This window comes from Cardiocondyla obscurior, linkage group LG13 (genome assembly GCF_019399895.1).
Source record: "Cardiocondyla obscurior isolate alpha-2009 linkage group LG13, Cobs3.1, whole genome shotgun sequence".
In the NCBI taxonomy this organism is placed as follows: Eukaryota; Metazoa; Arthropoda; class Insecta; order Hymenoptera; family Formicidae; genus Cardiocondyla; species Cardiocondyla obscurior.
Window position 1 is genome coordinate 2,454,425 of NC_091876.1, and position 12,053 is coordinate 2,466,477.

The 12,053-nt window shown below is 41.9% G+C and overlaps 1 protein-coding gene across 8 annotated transcripts in view; it reads left to right on the forward strand.

The window, feature by feature from the left end:
- Positions 1 to 12,053, forward strand: part of Trpgamma (Transient receptor potential cation channel gamma) — a 63,782-nt gene that overhangs the window by 10,762 nt on the left and 40,967 nt on the right. For 3 of the 8 annotated variants that reach the window (XM_070665065.1, XM_070665064.1, XM_070665067.1), the window contains exon 1: positions 7,307 to 7,813. The exons of 2 other annotated variants lie outside the window; for them this stretch is intronic. In XM_070665065.1, the coding sequence (XP_070521166.1) occupies positions 7,736 to 7,813 (78 nt within the window). In that variant the 5' untranslated portion in view covers positions 7,307 to 7,735. Of the gene's footprint in view, positions 1 to 931; positions 986 to 7,305; positions 7,814 to 12,053 lie in introns of those variants that run through there. 3 more of the 8 variants (XM_070665068.1, XM_070665070.1, XM_070665063.1) reach the window with 2 other exon arrangements.

Consider the following 12,053-nt stretch of genomic DNA (forward strand, 5'->3'; position numbering starts at 1 on the left):
TAAATTACGCATGGCTGAAAGAAATTTATTAGAGAGGAATTTTCGTGTTTTTCGAGAAAAGGTATTTTTATAACTTCACTCAAATGTAAGACGTTTAACTAAGAGAAATAAAAATCGTACGTACGTTGCTCTACGTAAAGCTTCACGTAAAGAGAAGATAAAATATAAAAGAGTTAAATGTAAAAAATATAATAGAAGTCCGTAAGTTTTTAAACGTGGACACACAGAGCGCGACCGTCAATTACTCTTGCTTCTTCTACGTTAATGAAAGCTGTTTTACATTTAATAATTTTTAGTAATGAACTACGAACGTTAATTATATTTATTTCTTTAGATTGATTGCGTAATAATTATATTTATATTATATATAATTATATATAAGATTGATTGCGTAATAATAATTAAATCCAATCGACGAATATCGTAACGCGTTCACTAGTTTCGAATTCGTAATACATCGAAGTGAATATTCGACGTAATATTCGCTACAGTACTCGGCGCATAAATTCTTTTATAACATATTAACTTGCGGAACAGGAAACACAATAAAGGTCGAGCGGTCGGTCAAGCGCGCGATAGGCGTACGTGCCTCGCGCGACTTTATCGTTATCAATCCTACATTCCTTTGTCGGCGTTCTATCATGCAGTACAGACGGCGGATAGTGAAACTCCAAAGCGATTCAAGTGATAGAACTAATTAGGATCGCGGAAAGGCGGCAACAATTAGATCTTTTTATCTCTCTCTCTCTTTTTTTTTTTTTTTTTTTTTTAATAGAAATCGCACTATTTCACCGTGAAACACAGAATACTTTGATAAGAGATAGTATCTATGTCGTAATTGCTTAGTTCATGACACACGTCGCCAGTCGCATTCTGTTAATTACACAAGTGGTTTGAGTACTAATTACGGATACGACATTCTGTGTTCTAGGTGAGGCGAGGACGTGAGGGTTGATCCGATGAATGAGGCCAAGCTCTGACAAAGGTATTGTCTAAAAATACTTTCGGGGAAAGACGGGTATGAAAAAACGAGCGCGATTAATTCTTGCCATTCAAAGGTTCGTATAGCGAGGGGATCTTGAGCTTTGCCGCTTCTGGATAATATTCTTTTCAGAATTCTTCTTTCAAAATCCTTCTGACGATCGGTATAACGCATCTTTGTCTAGGTGAAATTATTTTTTAAATAGAAGGTCCAATTACCTCGAATATTAAACACCGAGGTAATTTCTCTCGAGAAAAAGCTAGTTCTGCGAGACGTAGCCGCTTGAACTTCGTAGCATGTGCGCGGAAATAATTTTTTTCCTTAGCTCGTAATATTGTGTTCATGTTGAATTTCATTGTGTATTACATACAAAGCTGGAAAAGTGGTAAAGATTCTTATGCGTTTGCTGAAGAATTTGCGTCTACTCTTATAATTTTCTACTAATCTGATCATTTCGCATTCATAGAATTTATATCTCATATTACGATGTATGAAAATTAAATTTATGAAAAGCTCAAGCCGTACAAAGGTTCACGATCTTCATATCACGTCCCGGGAGAAATCTCCATAAAATTTTTTTTTCAAAGATTCAGGAATAAAAAATTTCACAGAATTGCTTTCCGCATCCGGATGTATCGATTTTTGACGAAAGAGAGAGAGAAAGAGAGAGAGAGAGAAAAAAAAGGGGTTGAAGTTATTTTGCCGCTTGAATTACGCCTCGTTCGATTAACTAGAATTTCACCACCATCGGGAATTTACTCGACTTCGTTGTTAAATGTCACTCGCAACGGTCGTCGATAAATCTTAATCTATGGAGTTAGCGCTCGTTTCCAGCAAAAAGCCGCTCGGACAACGTTAACCTAATCCTTAAACTTCCGCAAATCCCTAGTAAATCACTACTAAAAAGCACGAATCTTGAAGGCAATGAACATTTTTGATATTTCCATTTTTAACGTATAGATATTTTTTTTATTTGTTATACACATCAGTTTCTATCTATAAGCGTCTTTTAAAATTATTTCATATTTTGTACGACGCGTGCAAAAATTTACAAAGGAATATTCTTTACAATTTAAATATTTGCCGCATTTCCGGAATGTTTCTTCCGACGAAATTAACAGGTTTTCAAAATATTTGCTGTGTTATTGCGCGTATGTGTTTGAAACAAAGCGTCTTGAATCGCAATGTAGATTCGAAATATTCTCTCGGGATGTGCGCGTTTCGCAAATTCGGTCGTTTGTCCCGGCACTCATGGAATAACACATGGAAACACATATCCTCCGAAAGCTCCGGATGCGTAAGTTCCAATGCTGCCAGGGTATTTACACTGACTTTGCACGCGAAATACCCATCCACGGTGCTGTTGAATTCTTCGGTCACGGTAGATTTCCAGCTTGCTCTCGTTTCCGCCGTTTGCGAGGGAATGGAAGTGGCTCATCTCTTCTCCCTCGAGCAATTCTTATCTGTTTTCTTTCATTTGCCCGTAATGCAGCGTCTCCTCGAGAGAGAGAGAGAGAGAGAGAGAACGAAGTAACCCGAGATGTGCTCGAGAATATGAGCTCGACGCGTTAAATTAATGCGAAATTTGCTCCGGGGGAAATGGGTTGAGAAAACGAAAGGGCACACAAAGGTATTAGTCATTAGCGATCAAAAGGCGGTTCGTGTAAAGGGACTTTAGGCTATGACCTTCGCTGTGGATTATTTTCAAGTATTCGCTTTACGCGGCAGAGCATCCGGGGAGATGATCGTGAGAGGAAACGCGACCTCGTCGATTGCGACAGGCGATAAAGGGACAATCGGGAAGCGCCGAACGTCTCTTCGAGGATATGTGTCTCGTAGCTGGGCGGTAATGAGACAAAGGGCACGGGGGTTAGACAAGCGAAATTATCCCCGCGATTGAGGACGAAAATTTTAGATTGATAACTCGCGCTAACGTCAACTTGTGAGAGCTCTTCTTTCTTTATTCTCCGCGCTTGTTTTCCACGATCCTCCATCGATGCCGTTGAGCTGTGTCAACAAAGTCTCGCGTTCTCGCTGTAAGATATCGATGTTCCTTTCTTCGACTGTCCACTTGGTCCGCTGAGCGTCGAACTTTTTTTTTACCTTCCCCCGTTCTCTCGTCCGGCAATTAATTGAGATCGATTCGAGTGATAGTTTAATAGGAAAACGCCGGAAGGATAGAAGTCGGTATAAGAATGCTCGTGTACGAAAGCGTGGACCGTTCATGCAATTTTAATAGAGTTTCCAAAGCCATTTTCGTACGTCCGTAAAAGCACTTGATGCCGCGTTTTAAAAGCTCTCTGATATTCCGTATACAGCGTTAGGATTTAAGGCAATTCCGCATTCCGGACGTGGTTAGAATAGACATCAACACGCCGTTTTTATTTTTCGTTTACGGAAACTACCACGGAAGACGTCTGCTTTTCGAAAAGAAATTTATTCAGAGATACACGATTTTTGTTACACCCATTTTCGCGCGCGAGGGAAGCGCTATGTATTTTCAATTCCCGAGAACTACGAAACTATCGATTCCCGCGATATTGAAACGTAACTCCGTAACTATCGATCATACGACATTGTAATAAATCCAATTTTTTTTTTTTTTTTTTTATTGTATATATTACCATTACAGTAGTGTAACTTTTATTTTTATCGATTTATTGCCAATTAATTTTCTTTAGTGTCGCTAATATTTATCAGATATCCCTCGCCACATCGATCAAATTTACGCGGACAGAAATTTGATGGATACCGCGTGAATCCGCGCGAAAGTAGCGTCGCTTTAAAAGATCTAACGACGAAGGAGTCGCGTTAAAAATGGAATGGCGATGGAGAAGGAGCTCTCGCAAGAAAAGGGGGCGAACTTTAACAGAAAGCAGATATCTGCTTTATCTTGAACTCGCGCTTTCTGCTCGCTTCTTGAAACATTTTGGTAGACAAGTCGAGTGCTGCAGAGATTCTAAGGCGATCCTTCGTTTTATACGATTCACTTCCGGTGGAAGGCACCGCGCGCTGGCCTTACGGTATTCGTTGCGCGACGTGAACCGACTTGGAATCAAGTGCCGCATTCATTAGCATTCCTAAACAACTGTGAGCTTAGCTTTTCTTCAACTTACTTCTGTTGCCGCCGAGACAGATAATTAAGCAAGATCGCAGAAAATTGCGCGATTAAATAAAGCTCAATTTTCGATGTGCGAACGTAATTCACGGTGTTTTGAATTGATTAAAGAATCTACGTAGAAAAAAAAAAAAAAAAGGAAAAAAAAGAAAAAAAAATTTACTTGAAGCTTTTCTTAGAGAAGGAATCATTAGATTAAAATAACAAAACTCGAACTATTATTTCTAGTTAAAATTGGTAAGTGAGGCAAGCAGTTGTCGCAAAGTGCATGGAATTCTATTTCTACTTGACGAAAGTTTATACAGTATAAATATGAACTCGCGAACCGATCACGTCGCCGTGCTGCTTTATTTTTCGTTTCTTTTTTTTTACTGACATTCTCACATTTCTCCTTCTACGTATATTTACCTTGGTGCTTCTTTTAATAGCATGCAGCAGAGAAACTGCTTTCAGACGCCTGTTCAAACGTTGTCACGATCGCGGCAATATGTGAAACGCGATACGATAAAGTGTTTAATTATTGGAAAAAATTATCAGACATTTTAATATTTAACAATAAATAAAGTAGCATGATTTTAAGTAGAAATTAGTATGATTTTAGAAAAATATAGGTAACGATGATCATGTACAGAATAATCGAGACGCATATTTTCGCGATAATGAATACATGAATTAATAGAAAACTCGCGTAATGTAGTAATCAAAAGACGGAAAAAGACACGAGAAAAATTCGCTGCCGGTTTCACATTTATTTTCGTAGCGCTGATTCACCGTTTGAAGCGCGATTTAGTCGGTATCAGCGATTTATCCATGGTGGCTTCGTAAAGAGGAAAACACGTAGAGGTTTCTCAAATCGTACTGTGGGAATGGTTTGTAATTTTTTTTTCTTTTTTTGTTTTTCCGCGGTCTCCATTCTCTCTTTCATATCTTTTTTTTCCCTGTTTCATTTACTGCATCCCGTACCGTTGCGCGAAACAAGCTTGCGGACGTTGATCGCACCGCGAGAGCTTCTCCAGAAGCTCGCAGTCTACTAGAAAAGAAAGCCACAGTGTGGCGATACTTCGCGCGTGGCTGCACTTTTATCGCCGCTCGCGGCAATTTCGGCGCATCGATATCAAATTGAGCTTTTGTTAAGTTCTCACGCTTTTGTAAAAACAGCGCGGAACGCGCTTGGTTTAGTTTGTCACTGGAATTTCACGTTTCCGCATTATTGACAATCGAATTTACCTGTCCGAAAAACGAACATATCCAACAGCGAGGAATATAAAAACTGTATAAAAGAAAAAAAAAGAGAGAAAACTTTTTAAAATTTAATTTGAAACTTGATAAAAAGCTCAGCTCACTGGAAAAATAAAAGACAAAAGAAAGCCGTATTGTTACGGGATCAAACAGCGGGAAAATCGCATCCAGGCAATTGCATCCTCTCGTAATCATCGCGTAAGAAGCTTCGCGAGATCTTAACAAACTGTAATTCACGTAATTCCGCGGCGCGCTGTGAATATTAAACTGTTCGAGGCAAGAAGATCGCCTGGGCGCGAGATTTCGCGGGAGTCACAGCTGCATCCGCGGATGGCACGTAATACTGTCGGGAAAAGTTGAACGCAAAGCTTCGGGGTGGCGCGAAGACTAGAAATTTCTCCCCGCGATCCGCGAAGTTCACTTCGCTCGTACTTTCCGCCCCGCTTTGATAAATTGACCCAAGAAATGTAATTCCGTATACGAGGTCGCAATATTCGCAATGTTCGCTGTTTTTTTTTTTTCCTCCCTTTCGGCATCACTTTGCGGACGCTTCCATATGGGAGCTTCTGGGAGAAATGATATGTTGCAGCCAAGAGTTATAGCACTGAAAGTAATGTTTTTGTCGGTAAAAGTTTCTGCAGCATTGAAAATTTAAATTATCTCGCTGCCTTGCCCTCTTATTTGTTAAATGTGCGACAACGAGATGGTTATTGTCGCCGTCGTACGTATGAGGTAACAAAGAAAATGGTAATTAAATTGTATTATCTCTTTGGAGCGCGGTGTCACGTGAAAACCGAGGGCACTCGCGAAACACCGCTATGCGACACGAAAATCCGGGATTTTTAATATTCTTGAACAATTTCCAATGCTTACAGAGAATCGTCATTAATCCGATTTTTTTTGTCCGAGAATCCGATTAAAAACCCGGCATCAGCGTACCGACGTACGCTGATGCGATTTGCGAAACGCGGCCGTAAAGCTCGACGTCGCGAACAAACGCTCGAATGACGACGCTAAATCGCTGACAATTAATACGATTTCCCACGGCACTATTTTTCACAATATTGTCTGGGGCATTTTTACGTAACAAATTTGTTTGCGGGCCGCGAAACGCAGAATGAAAGCCTCACCGCGTAAAGGCAAAATAAAAGCAATTAATTCGCGAATAAATTCTGTTTGTAATACAATCGTGCAATCATGCAAAGTACTTTTGTCATAAAACTGTCAAACCTTGCTGCGCGAAGTGCCTCAAACATTACGTATATTTTTCTCCCCCTTTTTTTTTTTTTAAATTTCGTATTGAGTATCAAATGTCTAGGTCGATACCAGATACAGCTCGACATGGACCGTCGAAAGAGTCATTTCACGTGTCACCGCGAATGGTACCGCGGGCTTTTCGCGTATTACGGCCGACGTCGATATTTTGATACCGGTTTTACTGCTAATTCGCCCACCTCTAAAACCAACCAGCCCACTGCCTAAACGTATAAATAGTCTGAACGTTACGTCTTTTCTCTGGTAACACTCGTCACGCATGCCGCGCACATCGTTTTAATATGTAACCTCTTATCTCAATTCTCGTCGTGACGTGACGGCATTTTATGACCCGCGCGCCACGTTGCAAAAGTGTGCCGGCAATGAACAATTGATGTGCATTCGACTTGCATAAAGTTTTTACGAGTCAATCTACGTCGTCGGGTGTCGAAAAATAAAAGATCTCCGATGACGATAATAGAATACGAAATTTTTTTTTATTAATCTTAATTCTTAATGTCAAATATACTTTTATCAACCAAAACGTTACTTTCAACTTTTATTCTATATTTAACAAGACGCATTTTTTTTTCTTCTTCACTTAATTAATAATTACCCGAGTGGAAATTTATTTAGCTAATCTAATTTTGCACCTAATGGTTAGATCGTATTAAATATATTTCTTAACTAGCTTGGTACTTATTTAGTGACTGTCTTCAAAAAGTAAAGCTGTCATTTAAAAAAAAAAAGAAACCTGTCTAGTATCGGTCGTCTAGTCACTGTCCAGCGCGGACCGTGTATTTACATAAATAGATCTTTAAACGTTTTTCGCCGCGTAGGTACCTGTTTACTGTTTTGTTCCGACCTTACGCAAAACTCGCTCGACTGCCGAATTCGTCGGACAAACTGGTTCTCGCCGCTCGCCACCCGCGCGTCCTCCACCTTGCGAGCTTGGAATGCGAGGACTGCCAGCCGATGTAAACACACGCACGTACTCACACACTACCGCTGAGGTCTACGGGCCCGACACATGCGGATTCGGCAGTCGAGCACGTGTTAGATAGGTCAGAACGAACAGTATAGACTAATACGCGGCGAAAAACGTTTTGAGTGTTACATTTCTGGCTCAGTGTTAGACAGTTATGCTACACAACCACGAGATGAATTTCGAATTGGTTGGCAGGATTATTAGACATCGATGGGAATCAGGTTTCACTCAGGTAATATTTTACTGCATTATTCCGTTAAAATTACGTACTGTGTTCACAATAGAAACGTTAATGTACCTTCATATAAATAGCGTAGAAGTTTCGCTTGTTTACGCCGAGGCTCTCTTTCTCCCAAATTTTATTCCGCAAATGTCTGCAAGCAGATCGTCGCAATAGCGCTCGCCGGTTACTACCGCGATTGTCGTACTTGACGTTAATTTACGAGTAGCACCCATTGCGTGAGAATAATTGCAGATGGTTCCGACGAAGCGCAGCCTACGCCGAAATTTATTTCGTTATTAACGTTTATTTGCGTTATTAAACGTCGCAGTTTATTTTGTATTAATATTAAACGATATTGCGGGATTACGAGGCTCGTGGACATTTCGGCGAAATGGGTCGCGGATTTAATTGGCATATAAAAATGCCGGCGCGATCAATTCGGAATAAATCAACGTTGGAACGACGCGGATCAGCGAAAATGTAAAATTAAGAGACGCATACATTACCGCGGAGGTAAAGGAACGGCGGTATAATCGTCGGCACACGACGGCCCAGCGGTTGAAGTCGACGGCGAAAAAACGCCGACTAGACGCAACGAAAATTTCGACGTACAAAAGCCAGATTGTTTCCACCTCGGCACCTTTGCCAATCTCTATCCTGAAGCGTTTTAATCTCAATTATATGCAAATTCGACCGCAACCACCCGCGAGCGTTTAATTACAGGTTGTCCGTTTGATTTTGAACTTTAGCGTGCGGCCCTTTCGCGGAAAATCGCTCATTATGCGCATAAGTGCCTTATTTTGCGCTCAATTACGCCCCTTTGGGCGCTTGAACGTTCCGCAGAACGTTGGAGTCGCACGATTTAGAAGAAATCCCGGAAACGCGAGATATCGCCAACGGCGATTAGGAAATACGCTTACTTATCGAGACTTACGTAAGAGTCGCTAAAGTGAAAATCGAGCGTCTCGAAAGAAATCGTAGAAATATAGGTGATTCGAAAAGATCGAGGAAATCAAGCGAGAGTAATTAATCTACAGAAACAATCCAACCTCCGCGCGACCTACCGCGGGTTTAAATTGCGATTGTAAAAAGTCACACCGCGATTAGAACCGCGCAAGAAACGAGACGCGCGACGAATCCTATCAGGATAATTTACGTCCGACCGGCTCGAGGAATCGATATCGCGCGGGTTTCGCGCCGTAAATCCATCTTATCGCGTACGCGAAAAGAGAAGAAGATATTGCGCGCGCTCGCGGATATTAAACGTTATCGTGTATATTATTTTGACTTTATCGCCGCGGGCGCAAGGTTCCGTTCTCGCGCGGGCGGTGATCGTCCCGGCGGATCCTTTTCCCCCTCGACGAGACGGATTTACAGCATCCGACAGTTCGTTAGAAGGGGCGCGAAATTTTCAACGCGCGCGACGAACTTCCGACGAGGTACGACGTCAAAAAAAGCCGACCGGAAGCGCTCGGAAATATCTCGGTATCTCCGCGCGTAACAAGGCCGCGCCGTTGGGCTGCTCCTCGCGCAAACAAGGCCATTAATTCCCCGACCGGAAATTAGCGGGTCGATAATTTGCCGCCTGTACCCCGGGGCAGCGATGGATTTTCATTTTCCATCGCACGGGCGTGCGTTTGATAGCGGAGCGCGCGATGATTGATCCCAGGGTGCCCGGGACGAGTTCTTCCATCGGAACACCCGGGACGGTCGCGGCTATTGCTGTCGTTGCCAGCGGTAAATATCAGGGCGTCGGTACGACGCCCGTTCGTTCCCGTTTTCTCTCTCTCCGCCTTTATCGGTCCCGGCCATACCGGTCGTTTCGGTAATGTGTGATTTACGGCGGCGGATATACCCGCCCTGCATTTCTCCGCGTGGAAGTCACGTCTCGCAGCTGCATTGTTTCGATTGCGCGAATCCGGTGAAAAAGCCCCGCCGCGCTGCTTTCCAGGCCCTCCCCGCCAATGATATGCGCTCCGTTGACTGAGATTATTCCTCGCCGCAAAGCTCCTCCTTTGTTTCGTGTATTCCTTCGAAAGGAAAAAAAAAGTAACGAAACTTTTATCCGTACGTGGAATAAAATATAGAGTACGTCGATGCGAAAGCGATAAATTAAACGGCGACGTAAGTGGAACCTTGTGGTGCGATCGAAATGTCTTTTCGTACGGTTTTTAATTTTTGGAAGTGGTAATTTGATCGAAAATCGTATTTATTTCGTAGGCGTTACAAAGAGAGAGAGATAAAACTGATTCCATTACACAGCAAGTTACGAACACTATTCTTTAGATTTACGATTCGATTGTTTGCTTTTGAGAGAATGCCATTGTCCGATACAATGAATGGTTAACAAGCGATGTGATGCAAAAATGACAATGCACTCGTTGCACGCGACGTTCTGTCTAGGGCCGCAATTTCTCAACAGTTTCGTTTAACTTTCGTGCACAATCCCGCGGCCCCTCGCACGTCAGGAACATCCCGCCGTAATCCTATATGCGGTTTTTCATCTCTAGCCGGAGGCTGCATTCCTAGGCAAATTATTAATTTTTTCCGCAATCATGGCTGCTTACGTGAGCCTCCCGATATGATTATATGAGAGAAAAATGTGGGATTATTATTCACATATTTATTACAATTTGTTTAATTACGTATCGTTGAATATTTATTTTACGCACTCTTGTTTATTACATTTTATTATAGTTTGGAATTTGAATGCAATTAACCCGTTTCACGCGTGGTGCGATATTCTCGTTTCAAACTAATTTTGTTTTTTTTTTTTTTTTGGAAAGGGGAGGAAAAATTTGCATTGTAATTATGATCGTTTACGTCGTTCTTTTTTTTTTTCTTTTTAATTCGTTCCTTAGCCATTCGTTTTCTCTCCTCTGATAACACGTCAACTTTATATCGTAAGGTCGTTCGTATACGTTACGTTCTTTTCAACGTGATCATCAATCGTCGTTTCGAAATGAGAGCGAGCTAAGTCTTTTTACTTATCTACTTGGCGAAAAGAGCCACTAAGAGTTTTAAGAAATGAACGAGATAATTAGATTCAATTTGAATTGGGCGTGTGAGGTTTTCTTCGAGCTTTCGCACTTTTCACAATACGTCGATTATCGTATCTCGGCGGTTCTTTTCGGAAGAATGCAGCTTGACCCAAATTCTTATAACAAAAATTTTATGCGCGAGGAACAAAAGAAAATTAATTAATGTATTATTAAAAAGAAAGGGAAAAAATAATTCAGATTTACGGGTGAAAAATGGCAGAGGGAGACGAAAGGGGGAAGCGAAATAAAATAAAAGTGAAACAAAAGAGGAGATAAAATCGTGTGTAAACCTCGTTTCGAGCGGCAGCTAGCGTGATGCTTTGAGCGAAAATAGCGCGGCCGTGGATCAAAGTTTGCAAGGGGGATCATGTTTTCTTCTGACTCGGCGAATGTCCCTTCAAATTTTCCGTTCTCGTAAGAGCCCGTAAAAGCCTCCATTTCTGAAGAGCTCTCGACGCCACCGTCTCGTTCGTATAACGAAAGCTACAGAAATGAGGGTCGAGCGGGAGGATGCAATAGGTACGAAGGATATGCTTTCGATATTTGCAGGCTGCCGGTGTTAACACGTAACGCCGATACGCCGCGCCAACAGATTCGCGGGGAAAAATCTCGGAAAACGACCGACAGCTGTGACGAATATCTCGCCGCCGCCGCGGTTTTTCGCGCCGCGCTCGGAAACTTTTTCTCCTCGCAAAGCCTCGCGCCAGTATCGCGTACGCGCTCGCGAAATCGATACCCCGACAGCGATTTGGAAATTAATTACAAATAAAAATACGCGACTACGTCAAAGGTGCGAAAAACATTTCGGCCAGCAGATGATTTTAACGATCGATGCGCGCGTGAACGAATTAACTGCGCGTCAATAAACTTTACATTTACACGTCAAAATTACGCGGACTGAATCTTCGCGGGGAAAATATTTCACTCGCGTTACTGTTTCATAAAACATTCTGAAGCATCTCGTTAAACCAACGTTGGTTGGGTGGCTTTTAATACCGAACCGTCTCGAACGCGGAGATTCGCGAATTTAATTGAAAGATCGTTCCCTTGTAAGCGAAAACAAGTATCGCGAGAGCGGATTACATAAGTATAAATCAGAAGCTCTTAATTATCCATGGCGCTTCATCAATTTTCTACAATCGCGTATTGCTTTGGCATTTCCCATCGGGATCGACAACTTGATAACAAACGATACTACGAAACAAAAA